General features: G+C 46.0%; 2 protein-coding genes across 4 annotated transcripts in view; both read left to right on the top strand.

Annotated features, from left to right (window-relative positions):
- The window catches only part of HIP1 (huntingtin interacting protein 1), a 315,500-nt gene that overhangs the window by 229,386 nt on the left and 65,849 nt on the right, over positions 1-20,265 (top strand). The window contains exon 1 of one of the 3 annotated variants that reach the window (XM_053367143.1): positions 15,741-15,892. The exons of 1 other annotated variant lie outside the window; for it this stretch is intronic. Coding sequence is in view for 1 of the 2 variants with exons in the window: in XM_053367141.1 (XP_053223116.1) it covers positions 15,846-15,896 (51 nt within the window). In the remaining variant the exon portion in view is untranslated. Of the gene's footprint in view, positions 1-15,740; positions 15,897-20,265 lie in introns of those variants that run through there. One more of the 3 variants, XM_053367141.1, reaches the window with a different exon arrangement.
- Positions 87-3,243, top strand: LOC128402776 (C-C motif chemokine 5-like). The gene is made up of 4 exons (XM_053367158.1): positions 87-188; positions 1,188-1,244; positions 2,395-2,521; positions 3,108-3,243. Exons 1-4 carry the CDS (start codon positions 128-130, stop codon positions 3,241-3,243), a joined length of 381 nt encoding a protein of 126 aa, XP_053223133.1. The 5' UTR covers positions 87-127.

Raw genomic sequence — 20,265 nt, 5'->3', positions numbered from 1 at the left:
GTTGTAATTGCAATTGTTTTGTGGCTAGAATCACCTATAAGAAGAGACGAGGGGAGCTTCAGGGTACTGAGCGTCAAGGCATCCAAGGAAGGACAGACCCCAGACCGTCTCTCCATCTCCACCTGCCATGAAGCTGTCTCTGGTTGCCATCTCCTTTCTCCTTCTGGCTCTGGCCGCTGCTAGCCCACGTGAGTCTGCCCTTCTCATATGTGGTTTTTTTTATTTAGGAGATTTATACCCACTTTTGTCTGATTTTCACGACAACGATGTAATGACCATTATTATTATTATTATTATTATTATTATTACTACTACTACTACAGGTGGCACTGTGGTCTAAACCACTGAGCCTCTTGGGCTTGCCAATCGGAAAGTCAGCAGTTCAAATCCCCACAACAGGGTGAGCTCCCATTGCTGGGTCCCAGCTCCTGCCAACCTAGCGGCTCAAAAGCACTCAAGTGCAAGTACAGTGGTATCTTGTGTTACAAACTTATTTCATTCCGGAGGTCCGTTCTTAACCCGAAACTGTTCTTAACCTGAGGCGTGCTTTCACTCATGGGGCCTCCCACTGCCAGCATGCCGCCGGCACATGATTTCCATTCTCATCCTGGGGCAAAGTTCTCAACCTGAGGTACTACTTCCGGGTTAGCAGAGTTTGTAACCGAAGTGTTTGTAACCCAAGGTACCACTGTTGATAAATAGGTACTGTTGCAGTGGGAAGGTAAATGGAGTTTCCTTGCGCTCTGGCACTCGTCACGGTGTCCCGTTATGCCAAAAGTGGTTTAGTCATGCCGACCACATGATTCGGAAAGCTGTCTGTGGACAAATGCAGGCTCCCTCAGCCTGAAAGAGGGATGAGCGCCGCAACCCCATAGTCACCTTTGACTGGACTTAACCATCCAGGGGTCCTTTACCATTGTTGTTGTTGTTGTTTGCTTACGTTTCTTAGTCGCCTTATACAAAAAATAAAGTCTTACAGCAACTTAACAATATAAAATGAAGCCCGATGAGATCAGATAAAAATTAGGGTGGGGGACCATAGATAAGCATAATGTTTAGAAAGGACATAGTCATTTATTTAAAGCACAGCATGGAGAACCTTCCGTCTTCTGCTGGATGGAGACAGAGGGGGCTTCCTTTTGGCTCTGCAGACAAGCCAATACTCTCCATTCCTTTCTCCCTCTCAGGTGAATATGATGAGGAGTTTGGGATCCAAGATAAGTCTATTCCCAGTGCTGGTCTTGGTAAGTCCTCCTTTCGGGGTGTCCACAATAGTCAAGCAAGCCAAGTGGTACCAGGCTCATGTGGGTGGTTGCTTTTGTGCCTAATCCAAAAGGCAGCAGAGGTTATCCCATGAGGACTACAGTGGCACAGCTCTCTCAAGCAGATTGTCAAGCAACTTGCAAATCCACACCTACAAAAGAAATCTGAAATCCACACCATCTTGCCTTTTCCCCCCAAACCTGGAAGATATTCTCCCTAATTTCAGATGCAAGAGGCTGATTGTGATTGCTCCTTGGTGTGAGGTACTCTGCACATGATCAGAGGTTGTTACTTCACACTTGCAGGATTGAGCCATCCATTGAAAATATGTTCTGATGTGCCCTGGCTCAAATGAAACAATCATTTTTTAATCTATCCATTGGAATCATGGGTTTAAATTTAGAGGGGAAAGGTGTTGCAGATAACGAAAAGCTGGTTTTTGTTTGGGGGGGGACTGCATGCAGCTGGAAGCAAATATTCCATGGTGGGGCTTTTTCCCCCTTGTATTTTTGAAGCGTTGTGTGTTTGTTTAATTGTTCTTTCTGTTTTATACACAAAATGGGGAAAAAAACATTTTCCTGGTAAGTCTTCCTTGTCTCCCTCTCCTCAATCATTTTTTATCCATCAGTTGGAAACATTAGTTTTCATTTAGAGGGGAAAGGTGTTGCAGATAATGAAAAGCTGGTTTTCCTTGGTGGGGGGGGGCATGGTGGGGGGGTTTCCTTGTATTTTTAAAGCATTGTGTGTTTGTTTAATTTTTGGGCAAGGGATGTGGAGGCACAATCAGGACTTGACTAGGTTTCTAAACACACTTGCATGTACATACATATACGCACACACAGCTTCTCTCTACCCAGAAATGAAGGTGCACGTTCCAGACAGGTTCTGCCACTTGAGCAGCAGGGAGGGGGCACAGAGTGGTCTTGGTGAAGCGGGGGGATCTTGGCTGCCCTGGGGGGAATCTTGAGGGCTAGATTAAAAGCCCTGGGGACCACATTCAGAGTCCCTCCATGCTTGCTTCTAAATGCAAGAGCCTCCACACAGAGACAAGTATGTGTATGTTTGATGTGAAAAATTTTAAAAAATCATTGCTAATAAATTGAGTCAATTAACAACAATACTTACTTATAGCACTTCTTACAACTGGGCTGGATCTCTCGTCTCCCTGCTGTGAAAAGTATTCCAATAAGGAATTCCCAAAGAATGTCGTGAAGGATTATTTCTACACCAGCGGCAACTGTCGTCTGTTTTCTGTAGTGTAAGTTTCCACATCAGGGCAAAAACCAAGAGGCCAGCTGGATAACATGTTTTAAAGGGTAGAAGGTGAAGTGAGGCTTAAGCACTTGGGGGACAGATTGAGAAAATCATGAGAGTAGATCACAGAAAAATGGAGAAATTGTCACTCGGGAGAAGAGATAGGCTGTGACTATTTTCCAGTCTTAAACTCAGTTCCTCCTCTTTAAATTTAAGTTCCCCCTCTCTTGCACTCAGAAGGAGCCAGCCACTGAAGCCGTGCCATGCTCAGTCCCGTGCTCAGCCTCCTCCTCTGCCCCCTGCCAACAGATATTGAACAGGGCAAAGACCCAGTGGGCCTATTCATTTCAGAAGCATGGATTTGATGGGATCACATTAAGACTGCAGTCAGAAGCAATTTCTTTTCCATCTCTATATCCTGCTGAGGACACAGGGTCCATGGCAAGGTTGATCCTGGTGTCTTTTGACATGGGAAGCGGGCTGCCTGCCTTTTTCTCCAGACCCAAGAGAAGTGGGGTCCTCAGGCTAGGGGAGAATCAAAAGGGCACATTCAGTGACACATGGTGAATGTCTGTTTCTTTCTCTGACAGGTTTGTACTCAAGAATGGAAAAACAGGCTGTGCTGACCCAAATGCCCAGTGGGCCAGGGATCTTATGGAATACATTGACAGCATTAAGCATTCCCCCAGCTCAAGACCCACAACTGTGCCTATCCCCAGTGCATAGTCCACATTAGGAAAAGGCACTTGGAGCCACAGCAACCGCCTCGCCTCTTCGCTGATCCTCTCCCCCCCCCCTCTCTCTTCCCGCTCATATTCTGTCCCCTTCATGGCCGAAGAGAGTCTTCATTCAAGGGACTCTGTGGTTATCTAGGAGCAGCCGGCCTGCTTGTGAGAAACGGTCTACCAGAAATTAGTTCCTGAAGTCAGCAGATGCCCCTTTCATAGCTAAGTCAATCGACACTGTTTGGCAGGTTCTGTTCAAGCAACCAAGCATCTGTTTCCACGCAGCTTTTCAAAATGTTGATTTCCAGTGTGCTGCTGGGGGAGAAATCCATTTTGCCGGGGCTTTTAAGGAAATTCCCAAAGCAGGATTTAAATCTCACCTTCGGTATCTGTCTTGAGAATCTGCATAGCAAATGTTTCTGAATTATTTGCTCTCTGCTTGAGAGGCAACTTTAAGCACACTGATTTCTGTTTGTGTTGTTCTTAAGTGTTGCTTATAGGAGTATGTCTGCAGATGGGCCAGTCTGCAGTTCTGCTGTTGGCTTCTGAAAATAAAGATGCAGTTTGAGTTCCTCTCTGTCTTTTGTGAGTCCTTCTTCTCTCCAGGGGGGAGGGGGGTGAAGCACGTCCAGGCAGTCTGAGATCAGCTTCAGAAGGGGACGGAGATGACAGGCATTTGTGCAACCTCAGCCCGCAGGGAACAAGGTGGTCACGATTCCCAAGGCTGCCACTTGCTGCCTCCTTGGGCGGCAATATCCGGGATTTAGCTTTCAATGAAGCCTTGATTCAGATGGATGGCAAGGGAGGAAGATCCACTCCAGTTCCCCTTTTTGTAGAGTCATCATCAAAAATGATGGAGGCATCTGTGCTGACCTGTGCATCCGCCTTCTCCCCACACCCAGTGGTGAACCTTGGGGTCTCAAATTTCAGCAGCGCCCTGTGCAACACCAAAAATTCAGCACCCCACCCCACCTCTCACCTTCCATTCTACATCATAGTTACGGCGCCCTCTGCTCTGCACACAGTGTGACCAAACCAGTTGCACTCCCCTAAATCCGCCTCTGCTCCACCATCTCTTTGGATTCCCACCAAGAGCCAGCCAGGCCTCTGCCTCTCTCTCAGCCTCAGTTCCAGACAAGCCCACTCTAAATGATCCTTTGGAGCTGCTTGACAGTATCAAGGAGAATGTGGGCAGGGGGGTCCACTAGACAGTATCTATTAAGACATTCATAAATCCTTTCATAGCCCCTCCACAAAGGCTTCCAAGTAAGCCCAGAGAATCATGGGATAAGAAGACAGGTCCTCTTGCAGATCGGTAACAGGTGAAGAATCAGGAAGCAGAAAGTGGGAATGAATGAAGAGTCCTCCCAGTGGAGGGCTGGAGAAAGTGGGCTACCCTGAGGACCAGGATTGGGCCCTGTGCTTAACTCAAATGAACATGGATGCCTGTTGATAAGGAAAACATCCTGGGGTATAGATTTGCTCTGCTGCCCAGCTCATTGGGGTGCCACTCCCTGCAGGTCTCTTCAGTCAGCAAAAGAAGGAGTCCCCAGCCAAGTTAAAGAAGCAAAGCAGCGGTCAGTGGACCTGATCTTTATTTGTTGCAACAAGGTTCAAGCACATAAAGAGTTAGGAACCCCGAGCATGGGGTCGCGTGAACTTTTAAGACCTCTCCCCATTTCCCATAATACATTATTCAAAAGTTTCATCAATACATCACAGATATGACACAAAGTAGGAGAGTTTCAGATGTAGAAACATGAGCCCATCACTCACCCCAGTAAATAACCGGGTTTTTAATATGAATTATCCACTTCTCCAAAGAACAATAATAGTATTTGCACATCCCCCAAGCTACAAGGCTTTCCTGAGCTTCTCCTTTGAAAGTATCAGGATTCATCCACCATCCCAATGGATATCTGTCTGGGTTATGTGCTGCCTTTGATCGCCTCCTGCCTCCTATTGTGAGGCTAGGTTCACACCTTATGGAGGGGCAAGGAGTATGTGGCCTTATGCTCAAGGGATTATGGAGGCAGGGGGAGCTCTAGATTCCCATTGTCCAGAGAAGTCATTACCGTTGGAACCAAGGAAATCAGTCAAACTCTTGAAGTTTGGTGATTATTTGTGAAGTATCTACAGTTTTCTATATGGGACAGTCAGAGGAAACAGTACCATACATGGTCTCAGCTTATTGCTACAAGTTTATAGATGGCTTTTTTTCAGTCTCTTTGTTGTTGTGTATGTATGGTGCTTGTGTAAATGGTCCTGGTCCTGGCCTTAGTTTGCGGCTGTGGCGGGGACTTGGGATTTGTGTGGGGGGTCATTTAACTGCCCCCCATCCCAGGTTTTAACACTTGCACAGCTTCTATGCACTAAGCTAGTCAACCAGCAAAATTCCTTAACCGACTTCTTAACACAACTTGCCCAGGGTGGGCAAAATAGAGATCCAGGTGAGCCTTGGGTGGATCCAGGAGACAAGAGCTTGCCTGGAGTCCCTCTGCCAGCACTGGGGGTGGATAGGTAGGGGGGAGTCTCCACATGGGACACAGAGGGCTCTTGGGTGCTATCAGAACCCATCCAAGAAAAGGAGTCCTGAAGTCATGGCACCCTCCATTGCACACACAGCCCAGTTGCTACCCATCCTTCACCCTAAAGTGGCCTGATCCTTCCCTGGACCTTGTTCCAGCTGCTTTACATTTGTGCTCACAAGGCCTCAAGCCTCCCCTGAGACCATGGAAGCACCCAGGCTGTTTACACAGAAATGGACGTGTCACACGAAAGGGCTCTTATCAACCCCCTTATCTATCAAAATATGCCACAGGTGATGGCCCCTCTTGATACGTCCACATCCTGCCTCCGTATCTTGGGCATCAACCCCTTCACTATCTCTCTTGATTTGGGTGGAGTGGAAACTTTTCTAAAGTCATTCTGGAAACATCACCTCTTAAGAAGAGACCAGGAGGAGCTTCAGAATTTGGCGCCCCCAAATGGATCTTCTCAAGTATGGATCTACTCAATTTTGCACCCTTCAGCTTGGCGCCCTGTGCAGGAGAACTGCCTGCACTGATTTGAACCCTGATCTCCTGGGTCCTAGAGAGTGACTGTCAATATAAGCCTTCAGCACCACCCCAGCCCCAAACTAGGCCAACCCCAAGGCAGAGAACGGCCTATTCCTAGGCATATGATAGAGTTGGCCCTAAGCAGATATCATCTCTTCTTTTGCAGATTCATCACAAAGAAGAACAGAATGGTCTGTGCTAATCCCAGTTCTATATGGGTCATGGATCTCATCCATCGTCTCTCCCCACCATAGAAGCAATGCCCCTCCCTCTTCTTCTCTGCAGGAAGAGAAGAGAGTTCAGGGCTCAAGCTGCTTTGAATGCCAGGAAATCAGACCTGCAAAAAGTAATGCAATATGGATAAAAGGAGTGATGGTGAGCATGTGCAGATTACCTCTCATTCATAACCACACAAGAGTGTAGGCTCCTGGCCCATTTATCCTGGGCAAAGGCAGAGGTGGAGAGCAGGACAGGTGGGGGTGGCCCTTAGCATCTGTGGCTCAGGCAGCCTCAAGGAGAGAAGCTCCACCAGCTGGAAACCCATCCTCAGCACACTCCATTTGAAAGGCACCAGATATTTCAGTTTTTTGCATGAAATTAGATCTGAGCTGGAAGGAGTAAAAACTCCTTTTGTAGCTGCTACTTCCAGATGGGTGCATCACTCTACCTTCTTTATCTCAACAACAAGCAGCACTGCTCCCCCAAACTGTCAACTGTCAAATGATGTTACTCATTGGATGAAAACACTGAAAGACGGAAGCAGGCTTGTTTCTCACAAAGTGATTGGATAGCACCTAAGCATTTTGAAGAGGGGTAGCCAACAGAATGCCCTCTGGATGCTGTTTGACTACAGCTCCCTTCATCCCCTCTGAGTGTTGACCATGCTTGCTGGGGCTGATGAGAATTGTAGTCCAACACTGGCGACTGTGGTGTCTTTATGATCTATGCTTTACAGTATTTACACATATTTACACACCTGACAGACCATTCAAGTGTCCCTATTTTCCAGGGACAGTCCCAGATTTATAGAAGCCATCCCAGTTTATGATTTGAACCCAGAATGTCCCGCTTTTCCTTAGGGTGTCCCTATTTTAATCAGAGAAATGTTGGAGGGTGTGGAGTTATGCAACGCCCCCCCTAAGCCAAGGAGATATGTAACTATACAACCTTTAGAAGACATCTGAAGGCAGCCCTGTATAGGGAAGTGTTTTTCATGTTTAACAGTTTATGTTTTTCTACATGTTGGAAGCAGCCCAGAGTGGGCAACCCAGTAAGATGGGTGGGGTATAAATAATAAAATTATTATTATTATTATGGAATAGGACATCCCTATGTTGGAGGGTATGACCTGAGCCTAAGCTGGAGGGGCTCACAGCATTATCACCCAAAATGGTTTTGCTTCTCCCATAGTCATAGCCTTGGATTCCAGCAGAAATCAAGCATGGCTCTGTCTCTCTAGCTTCTGCCTGCTGCCTGCTCTTATCTCTCACATGCTCTGGCTTTTGCCCCTCTCACTACCAGCCAGGTGAGGCAGAGAGGGCAGCCATTTGCCCAGAGAGAACCATCACTACTTCTGGCAGCCCTGAAGGCAGCCCTGCCTGTTCTGAAGGCAGCCCTGTTTAGGGAAGTTTTTAATGACTGATGCTTTAATAAAATATTTTTTTAAAAAAAAATCCTTCCAGTAGCACCTTAGAGACCAACTAAGTTTGTTATTGGTATGAGCTTTTGTGTGCGTGCATGCATGCATTCTTCAGATGTTTTAATGTATTTTTAATCTTTCATTGGAAGCTGCCCAGAGGGAAACCCAGCCAGATGGGTGGGGTAGAAAGAATAAATTATTATTATTATTATTATTATTATTATTATTATTATTATTATTCACTAATGGCAGTGCTCAGTTGGCAACTATGGCCATTGTCTCACAAAGAAACTTGCCAGACTAGTTCAACAATGGGATCCTCCATTAGATGTTAACCCCTGCTGGACCAAGGATCCCTGGAATTAGAAGGGACTCAGGCATGATACAGACTAACCCCCCCCCCAACTCACAACAGTTCTTTTGTCTCGTTAAACTATCCCTCAGGAGGAGGCGACAGCCACCAACCTTGTTGACTTTAAAAGGCAATTGGCCAGATTCATGGAGGAGAGGGCTATTGGTGGCTACTGGCCATGATGGCTCTGCTCTGCTTCCATGGTTGGAGCCAGCAATGATTCTGAATACCAGTTGCTGGAAACCACAGGAGGGGAGAGGGCTCATGTGCTGGAATCCTGTCTGTGGGTTTCACACAATGGGCATCGTGGTCAGGCGCCGTGAGGTCAGGATGCTGATCTATTGGCCTGATCCAGTGACACAGCTCTTCTTATGTTTGTATTTGATGTCTCTATGGAAGCAGCTCTGGCCGATCCACTTTGCCACAGAGGAAAGAGCTGGCTTGGTGTTAACTCCTGCCCTTGTCTCCACCTCTGGGTTGCCACAACACTTCCTCAGTCAGTCCCATGCTGCCCTCCTCAACTTTCCCCCATTACCCCCAGAGCCACCTCAGCTTCGCAAGAGGTGAGGGCAACATGAATCATTTGGAGAAGGAACGGGTGATTTGCGTCTCTTGAAAGAGATGCTACTTCCTTCCTAGGTAATGGCGTATGCATTCTTTCTGCTTTTTTTCCCCAAGAGAACATTTGTGGTCTGACACAGCATTACAGGGACAGAGTCCAGGCTTCAGGAACAGGTTAAGGGAAGGGGAGATTTTTTCAGTAGGTTGGTTTCAGTGAGTAGTAAACCAGGGGGAGGTTTTGTTTAGCACAGTGGTTCCCAAAGTGGATGGTACCTTCTCCCGGGGAGGGCAGCGCTAAGAGGCAAGGGGTGGCAGAGGCTGGATGTGGACATGAATATCAGACTTTGTAAGGCTGGTATCAGTGGATCAAGTTCATCCAATTTAAATAAATGTGCAATTAATTGTTACCAACTTGAATTTTATATTATTCTCTTCCTTATTGGGTCGTGCAAACCTCAGTTCTGAATAATGCTTTTTATAGAGAAGAAACGCCATGGTGCATCTGCAGCAGCACAACTGGATGCCTTCATCTGCCCCAGCTGCAACAAAACATGTCTCTCAAGTGCTTTTTATTATTATTAATAGAGAAAACGGTGTTGGTACTCACCACAAAGTTGTTACAGTAAGTGCCACACTTTTAACATTGGGGGGGGGAGGTGCAGGTACTGTGTACCATTGAGTACCCCCAGGAAAAAACCACAGTGTCTCTCCCATATCAGGTTCTACAGCCACAGCAGGTACTGCAACCTTCCAACAGCTTGACCTCACACCCAAAGGCACACTCCTCCATTCTCTCCCAAGACAGACAGATGCCAATCACCATAGGGTAGGGTGGGGGGCACCAGGGATGACTTCATGGAATCAAGGGGGCAGTGGCCCAAAGAAGTTTGGGAACCACTGGGAATTCAGTTCATATTTTTGGCATGTTCCAGTTCACCAGGGTCAGGGGTCCAGCTTGGTGTCTTCAAGTCCTTGGTTCAAGTCCTGCTGGGTGTGTTTCTCCATCTCACCTTGTGCGGCTGGCCAGGACCAGAGCTTCAGATATCAGTTTTGAAAAAGAGTTTCCCCCAACAGTTGATTAATACAGTGACGAGGATGTCTCTTACTTTGGAGCCAGAACCTCTGATTCTGAATGTCCAGAGGGAAAGGCCCAACTAGAGATGGTGGAATAATAAGTGATTATTGGGGTTTCATGCCCTGCCACTTGTAGGGGGGACTGACAGAATCATAGAGAACCCAGGGGATTATGGATTTTGTGGTTTTATATTTTGATTTTATTCTGTAAACCGCCCTGAGACCTGCGGGTATAGGGCGGTATATAAATTCAATAAATCATCATCATCTAGTCCAACCGCCTACAATGCAGGAATCTCAATGCACAATCCAAAACACATCCAATTTGAAACCATACCGGACCCTGCTTAGCTTTGCAAAATGTGCCAGCAATTTTGTTGCTGCTTCAAAGCTGATAGGAGGACCAGTTCAGGAAGGATAAGGTTATCAATGGCTAGTCATCATTAATATGTTCTCCTTTCTTTATTGGGAGCGGTATGGTTGTAAATTACAGTTTATATCCTGAAAATATATGAAGCGCAAAAATAAGGGAGTTTCTTAAGTACTTAAGAGCACAGGCTGTTGACAAAGATTGGCTTCTGGGCAAATAAAGATAGCTGGTGGCTTTGCAGGGTGCCCAGTATTTGAAAGAAGGTGCTGTGTGGGTCTAACCATCACCCCCTTCCTGACCCCAACCACACACTCCAGCATCTGACAGATGAGCAATCTTAGGCCATTCATTCATGAGGCTGCTGCTCCCCCTGGTGGAAGAAACACACCCACAGCTCCCTCCCTTGTTATACAAGGCTCTATCCACACTATAGATTTAAATCAGTATCATAGCACTTTAAACAGCCATGACTTCTCCCAAAGACTCATGAGAAGTTTAATTTGTTTAGTATGTTGAGAGTTCTTAGGATACCCCCTAATCCTCTCCCAGAGCTACAATTCTCAGAGTGGTTTCACAATCATTCCCCTTTCCCAGGGAACTCTGAGAACCATAGTTATGGGTAGGGAATAAGGGGGATCTCCTGGCAACTCTCAGCACTCTTAACAAACTATAGTTCCCAGGGTGTTTGGGAGGAAATGATGACCATTTTAAGTGGGATGATGCTGATTTAAATCTATAGGACAGCTGGAGCATCTTTATCAGAACAAAATGTTAAGCAGAGCCCCGTCTGCCCTTCCTTCTGCAATCTCACCCACCCAAAATCCCCTCCAGCCTCTCATTCCTCAGGGTTGCATGTGAGAATTGGAGTCATTGGGGGGGGGGAGTTTCCAACATGGCAACAAAAATCAAAAGGAAGTAGAAAAGCAAAACCAGAACATGGTATATTTCATATGAAAAAGATACACTATATACACACTAAAGATTGCTGTTTGGCCTTGCCTTCATCGAGTGCAATGAAGAGAGATGTTTTCATTTCCCATCCACTTCATAAACTCAAAGGTTATTTCAAAGCCATCCAAGTGCATAGCCATTGCCGCCTCCAGTAGCAGGGAGTTCTGTAAGAACAAAAGAAAAGCCCAGCTGCTGGATCATCCTGTTCTCACAGGGGACAACCAGGTGCCCCCATTGGGAAGCCCATAAGCAGGTCTCAGGCACAAGAGCGTTCTCCCCTCCTATAGTTTCCAACAGCTGGTATTCAGAAGCATTGCTCCCTCCAGCTGACTAGTGGCTAGTAGCCATCAATAGCCTCTCCCCCATGGCTTTGTCTAATCCCATTTTGAAGCTACCTTAGCTTGTGGCCATCACTGCAGGGGGAGGTGGGAAGCGGGAGCCTGATGGGAAAGGGGGCCCAAGTGGGTTGATGCCAGGGAGACCTACCCATGCCATTTTGCCAGGGGTCCATTGAGCCTGGCGCCAGGTCTGGACTTGACAAGGCAGGGGCAGGGAGATGTCACTTATATGAAATTTTAAAAACGAGGTCTTTAAAATTTGCATCCTGCTCGGGGAGGTAATGAGACGCTGCTTCCAAGCCCACCCTTGGGGTTGACTAGGTAACTAAGTGAGACACAGGCTTTGTGCTTCCATCCTCAATTGGCAATCTCAGAGTCTTCCTGTGTTTGGCACACAGGGTCCTCCTTCACAACCTGGACACCAGATGGCAGCAGAAACAAGGTTGTGCTCACAGACCTCCTCCCTTCATTTCACTCTCTCCTCCTCCACCTCCCAGAATTAATAAATGTTCTGTGATTTCAGAGAATTGGAAAACTCTGTGAGTTGCAGGGGCAAACTGTAGCCTGCAGGCACTGCTTGTGTCTCATTCCACCCCCACCCCCCTTTCGCTGAGTTTCCCTGTGAAATTAAATCTGTATTCCATTTAATTTATTTACTTACAACGGTTATAATCTCATTTTGTCCTGCAAAGGGTTCAAGTTCATCAGTTTTGTTTACTTAATTAAACGACATAGTTTTATTTGGGTTTTGAATAAATGTGCAGTTAATTGTTAACTTTTTTGCATTTTATTGTGTTATTATCTGCTGCAAACTGCAATTCTGAATAATGTTTTTTTATACGGTAGGGGCACTGGAGATGAGTTCATGAAATCAAGGGGCCAGAAGAAGGTTGGGAATCATCATAGCTTATTGTGGGCTTCAGCAACATATAATTTGTCCTTTATAAAAAGTTTTCTGATTGAGCTGTGTTTCAAACCTCTGCACAAGTTAGGAAGGTGGTTGGAGGATGGATGGCGGCTAACGGATTGAGGTTGAATCCTGACAAGACAGAAGTACTGTTCTTGGGGGACAGGGGGCGGGCAGGTGTGGTGGACTCCCCAGTCCTGAATGGGGCAACTGTGCCTCTGAAGGACCAGGTGTGCAGTCTGGGAGTCATTTTGGACTCACAGCTGTCCATGGAGGCACAGGTTAATTCTGTGTCTAGGGCAGCTTTCTACCAGCTCCAGCTGGTACGCAGGCTGAGACTCTACCTGCCTGCAGACTGTCTTGCAAGAGTGTTGCATGCTCTAGTTATCTCCTGCTTAGGCTACTGCAATGTGCTCTATGTGGGGCTACCTTTGAAGGTGACCCAGAAACTACTGTATAACTAATCCAGAAAATGGCAGCTAGACTGGTGACTGGGAGCGGCCGCCAAGACCACATAACACCGGTCTTGAAAAACCTACATTGTCTCCCAGTATGTTTCCAAGCACAATTCAAAGTGTTGGTGCTGACCTTTAAAGCCCTAAATGGCCTCGGTCCAGTATACCTGAAGGAGCATCTCCACCTCCATTGTTCAACCCGGACACTGAGGTCCAGTGCCGAGGGCCTTCTGGCAGTTCCCTCACTGCGAGAAGCCAAGTTACAGGGAACCAGTCAGAGGGCCTTCTCAGTAGTGGCACCCACCCTGTAGAACGTCCTCCCATCAGATGTCAAGGAAATAAACAACTATCTGACATTTAGAAGTCATCCTTGTTTAGGGAAGATTTTAATGACTGGTGTTTTAATGTATTTTTAATCTTTTTTTGGAAGCTACCCAGAGTGGAAACCCAGCCAGATGGGCGGAGTATAAATAATAAATTATTATTATTATTATTATTATTATTATTATTATTATTATTATTATCATCGTCATCATCAGCCACTTCATCATTGTATTTTGGGGAGAGATTGCATTGCATGGGGTTGGACTAGATGACTCATTTGGTCCCTCCCAGCCCTACAGTTCTATGAGGTTGGAAGGATTGTGAGGATAGGGTGGCCCTACAAAGGTGTCCCATCTAGAACAGGTAGAGTTGTCCTATGCCAGGACTTATGGAGTCAGGTAGCAATTTGGCCTACCATTCTGAGTGTGCCCACCTCCCCCATTCCTCTGGGGGCTTGCAACAGTTCAATTATTCATCCTTTGCTTTGTGGAGAGCCAGCTACGGCTGCATCAAGTCCATTAGCCCCATCTGGAACAGACCCCGAATGAGGGGGGGGCAGCTTTCCAGAAAATGAATTAGAGAAGGACGAGGTGACGAGGCAGCAAAGTGGCGGCGGGGAAGGGGGGAAGGCACCACCCTTGGGGGGTTCTCATCAGATGCTTCTGTGCTAACTGGAGATAGATAGAGCTTGCAGCAATTAGGGAGGGGGAGGGAGTGGAAGGCAGCATCACTTCCAGCTTCACCTCATGCCAGGCGGGGCATGTTGAGGGTTAAGCTCTGGTGGGCCTGCACACCAGGAACGGTGTTGCAGCAATAACAGAAAGGCGTCAGCTGTTCTGGGACAAGCCAGCTCCATCGGACCTCAACTGCCAGCTGGGGGCAGCTATGGCATCAGAGGGAGAGATGGGAAGCAGGAGGCTTGGTTCCATCACCTTTGCCAAAAGCCCAGCTCCATCAGGCATCTCCTGCCCCTGCCAGCTGCTCAGTATAAGAACAGCTGTTTTAAGAATTGGTGCCGGAGTTTCATTCCTCCCCCTGTTTCCTTCCTTGTCCTTCTGCTTTTTTAGATTGTGAGCCAGAGGGCAGAGCCAGCCTTGCTTTAATTGATTGCATGTAACCTATTCTGGGAGCCTTCTGGCTGAAGAGTGGGATGCAAATGCAGTACTCTAAATAAATAAATGATAAATTTGTTTTATTTATTTATTATTTCCTAAAATCTGTACACTGCTTGATTGCAAAAAGCCTTGGGTGCTGCCAGTCAGTACTTATTTCTATTTTTATTTTTGTAAAGCAGCCAGCTGTACTATAATTCTATATATACACACATCATAATAATAATAATAATAATAATAATAATAATAATAATAATAATAATAGTGCTAATGTGTGTTGTGGGAGCCTTCTAAGCTCTGTATGCTTTCTTTCTTTCTTTCTTTTCTTTTCTTTTTGGTGAGATATGGGACAAAATCTGCGCCCCCCCCCTAACATTTCTTATTTCCACAGCCATTTCTTTTGGTGCAGTTGCTTTTAAATGCATCTTCTCAGGAAGTATAAATATAGTTTATTCCTATTATTATTACTTTGTGCCCCCACGCCTCTGTGCTGGGGGGGGGTGAATCGCCCACACTGCCCTAAATCTGGTGCTGATGTGTTCTTAGTTTATTGAGGTTTTAATTTTCTGACTGTTTTAATTGATTTTACTAATAAATCTATTTTTTTGTAAACCCCTTTTTTGCAGTTAAATTTCATAAAAGAAATGCAACATATTTTCATATTATAGCATTAATATTTATTTGAATTTCCCCGCACTGAGACATTTTGGAAGCCAGTCACATCTTAAAAAGAGGATTGCGAATTAACACAGCATTATTAATAATGATTATGGGATTAATAACGATTATGGGATTATAATAATTAACACAGCCGAGACGGGCCACCTGTCGCAGCTCCACAGATGTTTCTGGACTCCACAGCTCCCCTCATCACCATCCCTAACCACTGAGGAGAATTGGAGCCCAGCAACAACCTCTGGAGGTCCGCACGCTCCCCACCCCTGCATGGAGGTAACCAGCCGCCTTCCAGATGTTTTGGACTACAACTCCCATCAGCCCCAGCGAGCGCGGTGGGGGGAACTGCAGCTGTGGCCGATGGGAGTCGCAGTCCTGGCCGTTCGGAACACAGCAAACTTTGTGGAAGGGCGGTGGCCGGCGCACGTGGAGGAAACGGGCGGAGCCTAGAGCAGCATCCAATCGCAGAGGCGTTTTCTTGAATTCTCCCTCCTTTAGGCGGGGCTGCCGCGGAGACGCCCGGGGGATGCTCCCTTTCCGTCGCGGCGAGAGAAGGAAACGGGCGGGAAAGAAAGCCCCTCCCCTTTCGTCGCGGAGGCCCAATCGCGGCGCCTCGGGCGGTGAGTGGCAGCCTCCGCGGACCAACGGGCGGGGCGAGTGGCTTTCCTGTCAGAAGGACGGCCGGGGCCTCCTTCCCTTCTTTCCAGGCCGCCGCGGGGCGCTCGGGGGGCTCCTTCAGGTGCGTCGCCCGCCCGCTTCCCGAGGCCCCCCGGAGTTATCGGCGGGATGGTGGACGCCGCCGTGGCCGCCGAGCGGGACGCCTTCGAGAGGGGGCAGGTACCCTCCCGTGGGGCAGGGCGGACGGGTCGGTGGGCGGAGAGGGGCAGCGGAGCCAGGGGGGCTGTGGTCGCCGCCGCCGACCCAAGGAGCTTCCCTGGCGAATATCCTTCTCAGGCTCAGTCCTTTATGTTGCTGGTGTTTGTATTGGCCGTCGCCCCTTTTTATTATTTTATTTTATTTCTGCTTGCCGAGGTGACTCGAAGCTTAAAACTTTTAACGCTGGAACTGGTGGGCATCCAGTGAAGCTGAAATGTGGGGAGGATTCGGGGCAGAGAAAAGTCATTTCCACAGTGCCGCGTTAATCTCTGGAACTCTCTCCCACAGGAGGCAGTGACTGGCCAGCTTTAAAAAGAAGTTCGGGCAAGTTCATGGAAGAAAGGTCTTGCCAAAGGCTACTAGCCACAATGCCTAGGCTCTGCCTCGACAGCCAGAAGTACTAGTTGTTATTATAGTTATCAGTTACGTGTATTAGCTGCTTTTCGTTTTACCAAAGTAACACAAAGTGACCTTCAGTTTTTTTATTGTTGTTATTACCTGCACTACTCCACACCCAAAGGTCCCAGTGTGGGTTACAGCAATTGAAATGCATTCCTAAAAACTGTTGAAAAGAAGTTAAAATTACAGCAGTTGGGTAGGTCCTTAAAATATACACCTTACGTGTCAGAAGCCGGGGCAAAGAGGTGCAAATTCGGCATCCTCTAGAATTTATGTAATGAACATATAAACAAACAAACATATGCATTAGAATCAGCATAAAATAAAATAAAAACAACCCATATATATATATATATATAACATGACTTCATACACACTTACTTCCCCCTCCCCGTAAGTGCTGTTGGAAAGCAAATAAATAATCAGACATGTAGAGCTTTTTAATAGTCATAGTAGGAAAAAGAAATGGAACAGTAACCCTAATCCACCCATTAAGAACACACGTACAAAAAATCCAAACTAAAACTGATAGCAGAAGAAAAAGGGGAGAGGAGGAAGTAAGCTCTAACAGTACCTTAAGCAGGAACAGATTCAAAAGCTTGTTTATATATATTTTTTTTAAAGGAAGTTTTTGAGTGCTGTTAGAATGCAAAGAAAAAGGAAGGTAGCCTAACCACAGAAAAAAAGTTGTCACGTTCAGTGTTTACAGTATCACAATCTTGCACTTGAACCCCCTTGCAATTGACCAAAGTAAAAACATAACAAAATCCAGATCATCCATCAGCCTTGACTTCCGACAGTAATTTTTTTTTTTTTTTGCATATGTGATCATCATTGGGGGCAGAGGGTTCAGCCCCCTGTCTAAGAGCCCTGCAACTGGATCAGACCAAAGGCTCTAGTCCAGCATCCTGTTCTCACAGAGGCGAACCAGGTGTTCCATTGCGAAGCCCACAAGCAGGAACTGAGTGTAACAACACTTTCCTTACTTCTGAATCACAGCAACTAGCATTCAGAAGCATATTGGTAGTTTCCTTTAGCAGAGATAGAAAATAGCCATTGTTGCCAGTAGCTGTTGATAGGCTTCCTCTCCATGAACATATCTAATCCTCTTTTTAAAAGTCATCCAAGTGGGTGGCTATCGCTGTGTCTTGTGGGAGCAAATTCCATAAAGATGTTTTCACTCCTCTGCAAACAACCACAGAGATCCCATGATGGACCACACCACGTGCAGCACCCATCATCCCTGTCCTCTGGCTCTGCTGCCTGGGCTAATGGTGGTTAGGAGTTGGCTGGAATAGCCAACATTTTGCATTTAAAACTAAGTTAAAACTATAGGCGTGTCCATAAGGAAGAAGATGGTCCTTCAGGTAATTTGATCCCAAACCATTGGGACCTGAATTGTGAAACCAGTACTTTATATGGAACCCTGAAATCACTATAGACCAGTATGGGCATTTAAAATCCAATGCTTATACAGTGGTACCTCGGGTTAAGTACTTAATTCGTTCCGGAGGTCCATTCTTAACCTGAAACTGTTCTTAACCTGAAGCACCACTTTAGCTAATGGGGCCTTCCGCTGCTGTCACGCCACTGGAGCACGATTTCTGTTCTCATCCTGAAGCAAAGTTCTTAACCTGAAGCACTATTTCTGGGTTAGCGGAGTCTGTAGCCTGAAGCGTATGTAACCTGAAGCATATGTAGCCCGAGGTACCACTGTACAGTATAATTAGACTAACAGCTTTCTGACAGAGATTTTGCTGTGCTGTATAACAAACCAATAGGAGTTCAGAATGTCACTTGCTCTCTACTTCTCTAGGTTGTGGAGGGGTACCATGCATTGTTTCGTGGTTTGGCAGAGAGCTGGGAGCAGTTCTTTGCTGTGTCAATTGGGCTCTCATGACATGGCAAAGTGAACCAGAGGCTAATCAGTTGTAGCTGCATCTTGGAACTGCTGTTGCACCAAGAATGATCTGTTTTACTACATGTTTGCCCTGAGCAGCCTAATCTGAACAAGATAAGATAAGAATCAAATGTAAATAAATAAATAAATAACACCAAACCAAAAGGAGAAGAGAAAGGCATAGAAGGGTAATTCATTTATATGGAGACATGTCCCTTCAGCAAAAGCGTAAGGCACCCTGTGATACTTGAACTCAACACTATCTGTCTGAATAGATTATACAAGCATCTAAATTGCAATGTGTTCCCCATTTAACTTGAAATTATCCAGTATGTGAGTTTAGCGCCCTTAAAATTCAAACAGGCTGCCCCCCCCCAAAGGAGGCAATACTAGCAGGAATCAAATTTTCTTCTGAGCAATAAGCTGTTCTGATATTGATTTGTTTTGTTAGATTATTTGGGTTTGCTTTGCAAAATAACACCATAAATGTTAAATGGAGTGCAAACAAAGAGTCTTGTGAGGACCTGGAAGAAGTGGATGTGAGGTGGCGGGGTTGGATAGGGTTTTTTAAATTCCTAGATAACATGATCAAACTTCTACAAGGCATATCAAGTTGTCTGCTCTTTTAAGCTGCGTTAGTCTCAGCTCTGTAGATGAAGGTGTGAAATGGAAGTGAAAGGTTTGAGAGAACAAATAGCTTGACTACTGTGAATACAAGATGCTGTGCTAGCTGGGCCACTGGCCTAAATCAGCTGCAGGGCTATTCTTAGGTTCAGGAAGGGAAGCCTGGGTGCTGAAATACGGTACTTACTGTTGTGCTGTTTGGATATCTCAGGGAGAGAGCCCTCCCAACACAAGGAAGGGATGGAGATGGGTACTGTATCTTATTAAATTAATGTTCTCATTGTAAAACACAGCAGCCCAGGGAAATAGAAACTGCAGCTCTGTCTGTGTGAAGTTCTGCATATCACTTTGTAGTTAACCTCAAAGAGTATCCAAAGTTACGGTGAGAACACATGTTGGACTAGATGAGCATTTAGTCTGATCCAGCAAGGATCTTTCTTGCGGGAGCAGGGGACAAATCTGGGAGACTTTTTGTTTGTGATATGGCTCATTTTCCTGAGCATTTTGGTGTATGATATGCTTTTGTTGCAATATGTTTGAGGTTAAACACATTTCTGAGCCATCTTGACTAGTCTAAAAAAAATAAAGAAAGAAAAGGGGAAGACTTTTTAGGGCTTCCTAGCAAAAGAAAGAAAACACCTTTAAAAACCCTTGCTTTCTGGCCTCCTACAAGGATGAAAAGAAAGGAAATTCACAGTAAGTCCAACTTCCCATTTATACAGTCTGGGGATTTGACATTTTCCACAAGGGAAGTGCATATATTTGTTGCATTGCTTATTGCACTTGGCTTTATCTCTTTATTTAGTGTTCTGTGTCAGCAGCAGGCAAATGCTTACAGAGCAAATAAATAATGGTTGTGGGGAGGTAGATAAAGGAAGACCAGCTTCAGTCCACAGATGGCCTCCAGCTAAAGGTGACAAACTAACAGAGACTAGAGAGAAGACAGCAACTAGGCAGAAAATTGAAAGTGACCTTGCTGCTTCTCAGTGGAAAGTGAAAGGTTATTAGGCTGTGGTGTGAAGGTGAGGGAAAGGGCTTTCTGTAGTTGCTATTCTTTTCCTTCCTTTAGGTAAGAGAGCATTTGGAGTTATCTCCTGAAAAGACTATAATAGTTATGAAATCCATATTGCCCTTTTTCACACAGATCTCTTCTCCCCCCGCCCCCTCCAATTCTGGGTGATATGCCAAGTCCTAATGGGCTTTCTGTTAAATGAAAGAGGCTCAGCCAAAAGAGAGATGCAACTGTGTGGCTTGCTTTTCTTCCTTTGCACAGCTTCAGATTCCATCTTCAGCTATCACGTGGAGGAAATCAGCTACGGAAAACTGCAGAAACTGTCTACCTTCCTAGAAATTAGTACAAACACTGCACCTGCAAATAAGAGGCTGACCAAAGTTATTGTAAGGTGT

The sequence above is a fragment of the Podarcis raffonei genome, chromosome 15 (assembly GCF_027172205.1).
Source record: "Podarcis raffonei isolate rPodRaf1 chromosome 15, rPodRaf1.pri, whole genome shotgun sequence".
NCBI lineage: Eukaryota > Metazoa > Chordata > Lepidosauria > Squamata > Lacertidae > Podarcis > Podarcis raffonei.
This window is presented reverse-complemented; position numbering and strand designations above follow the sequence as displayed.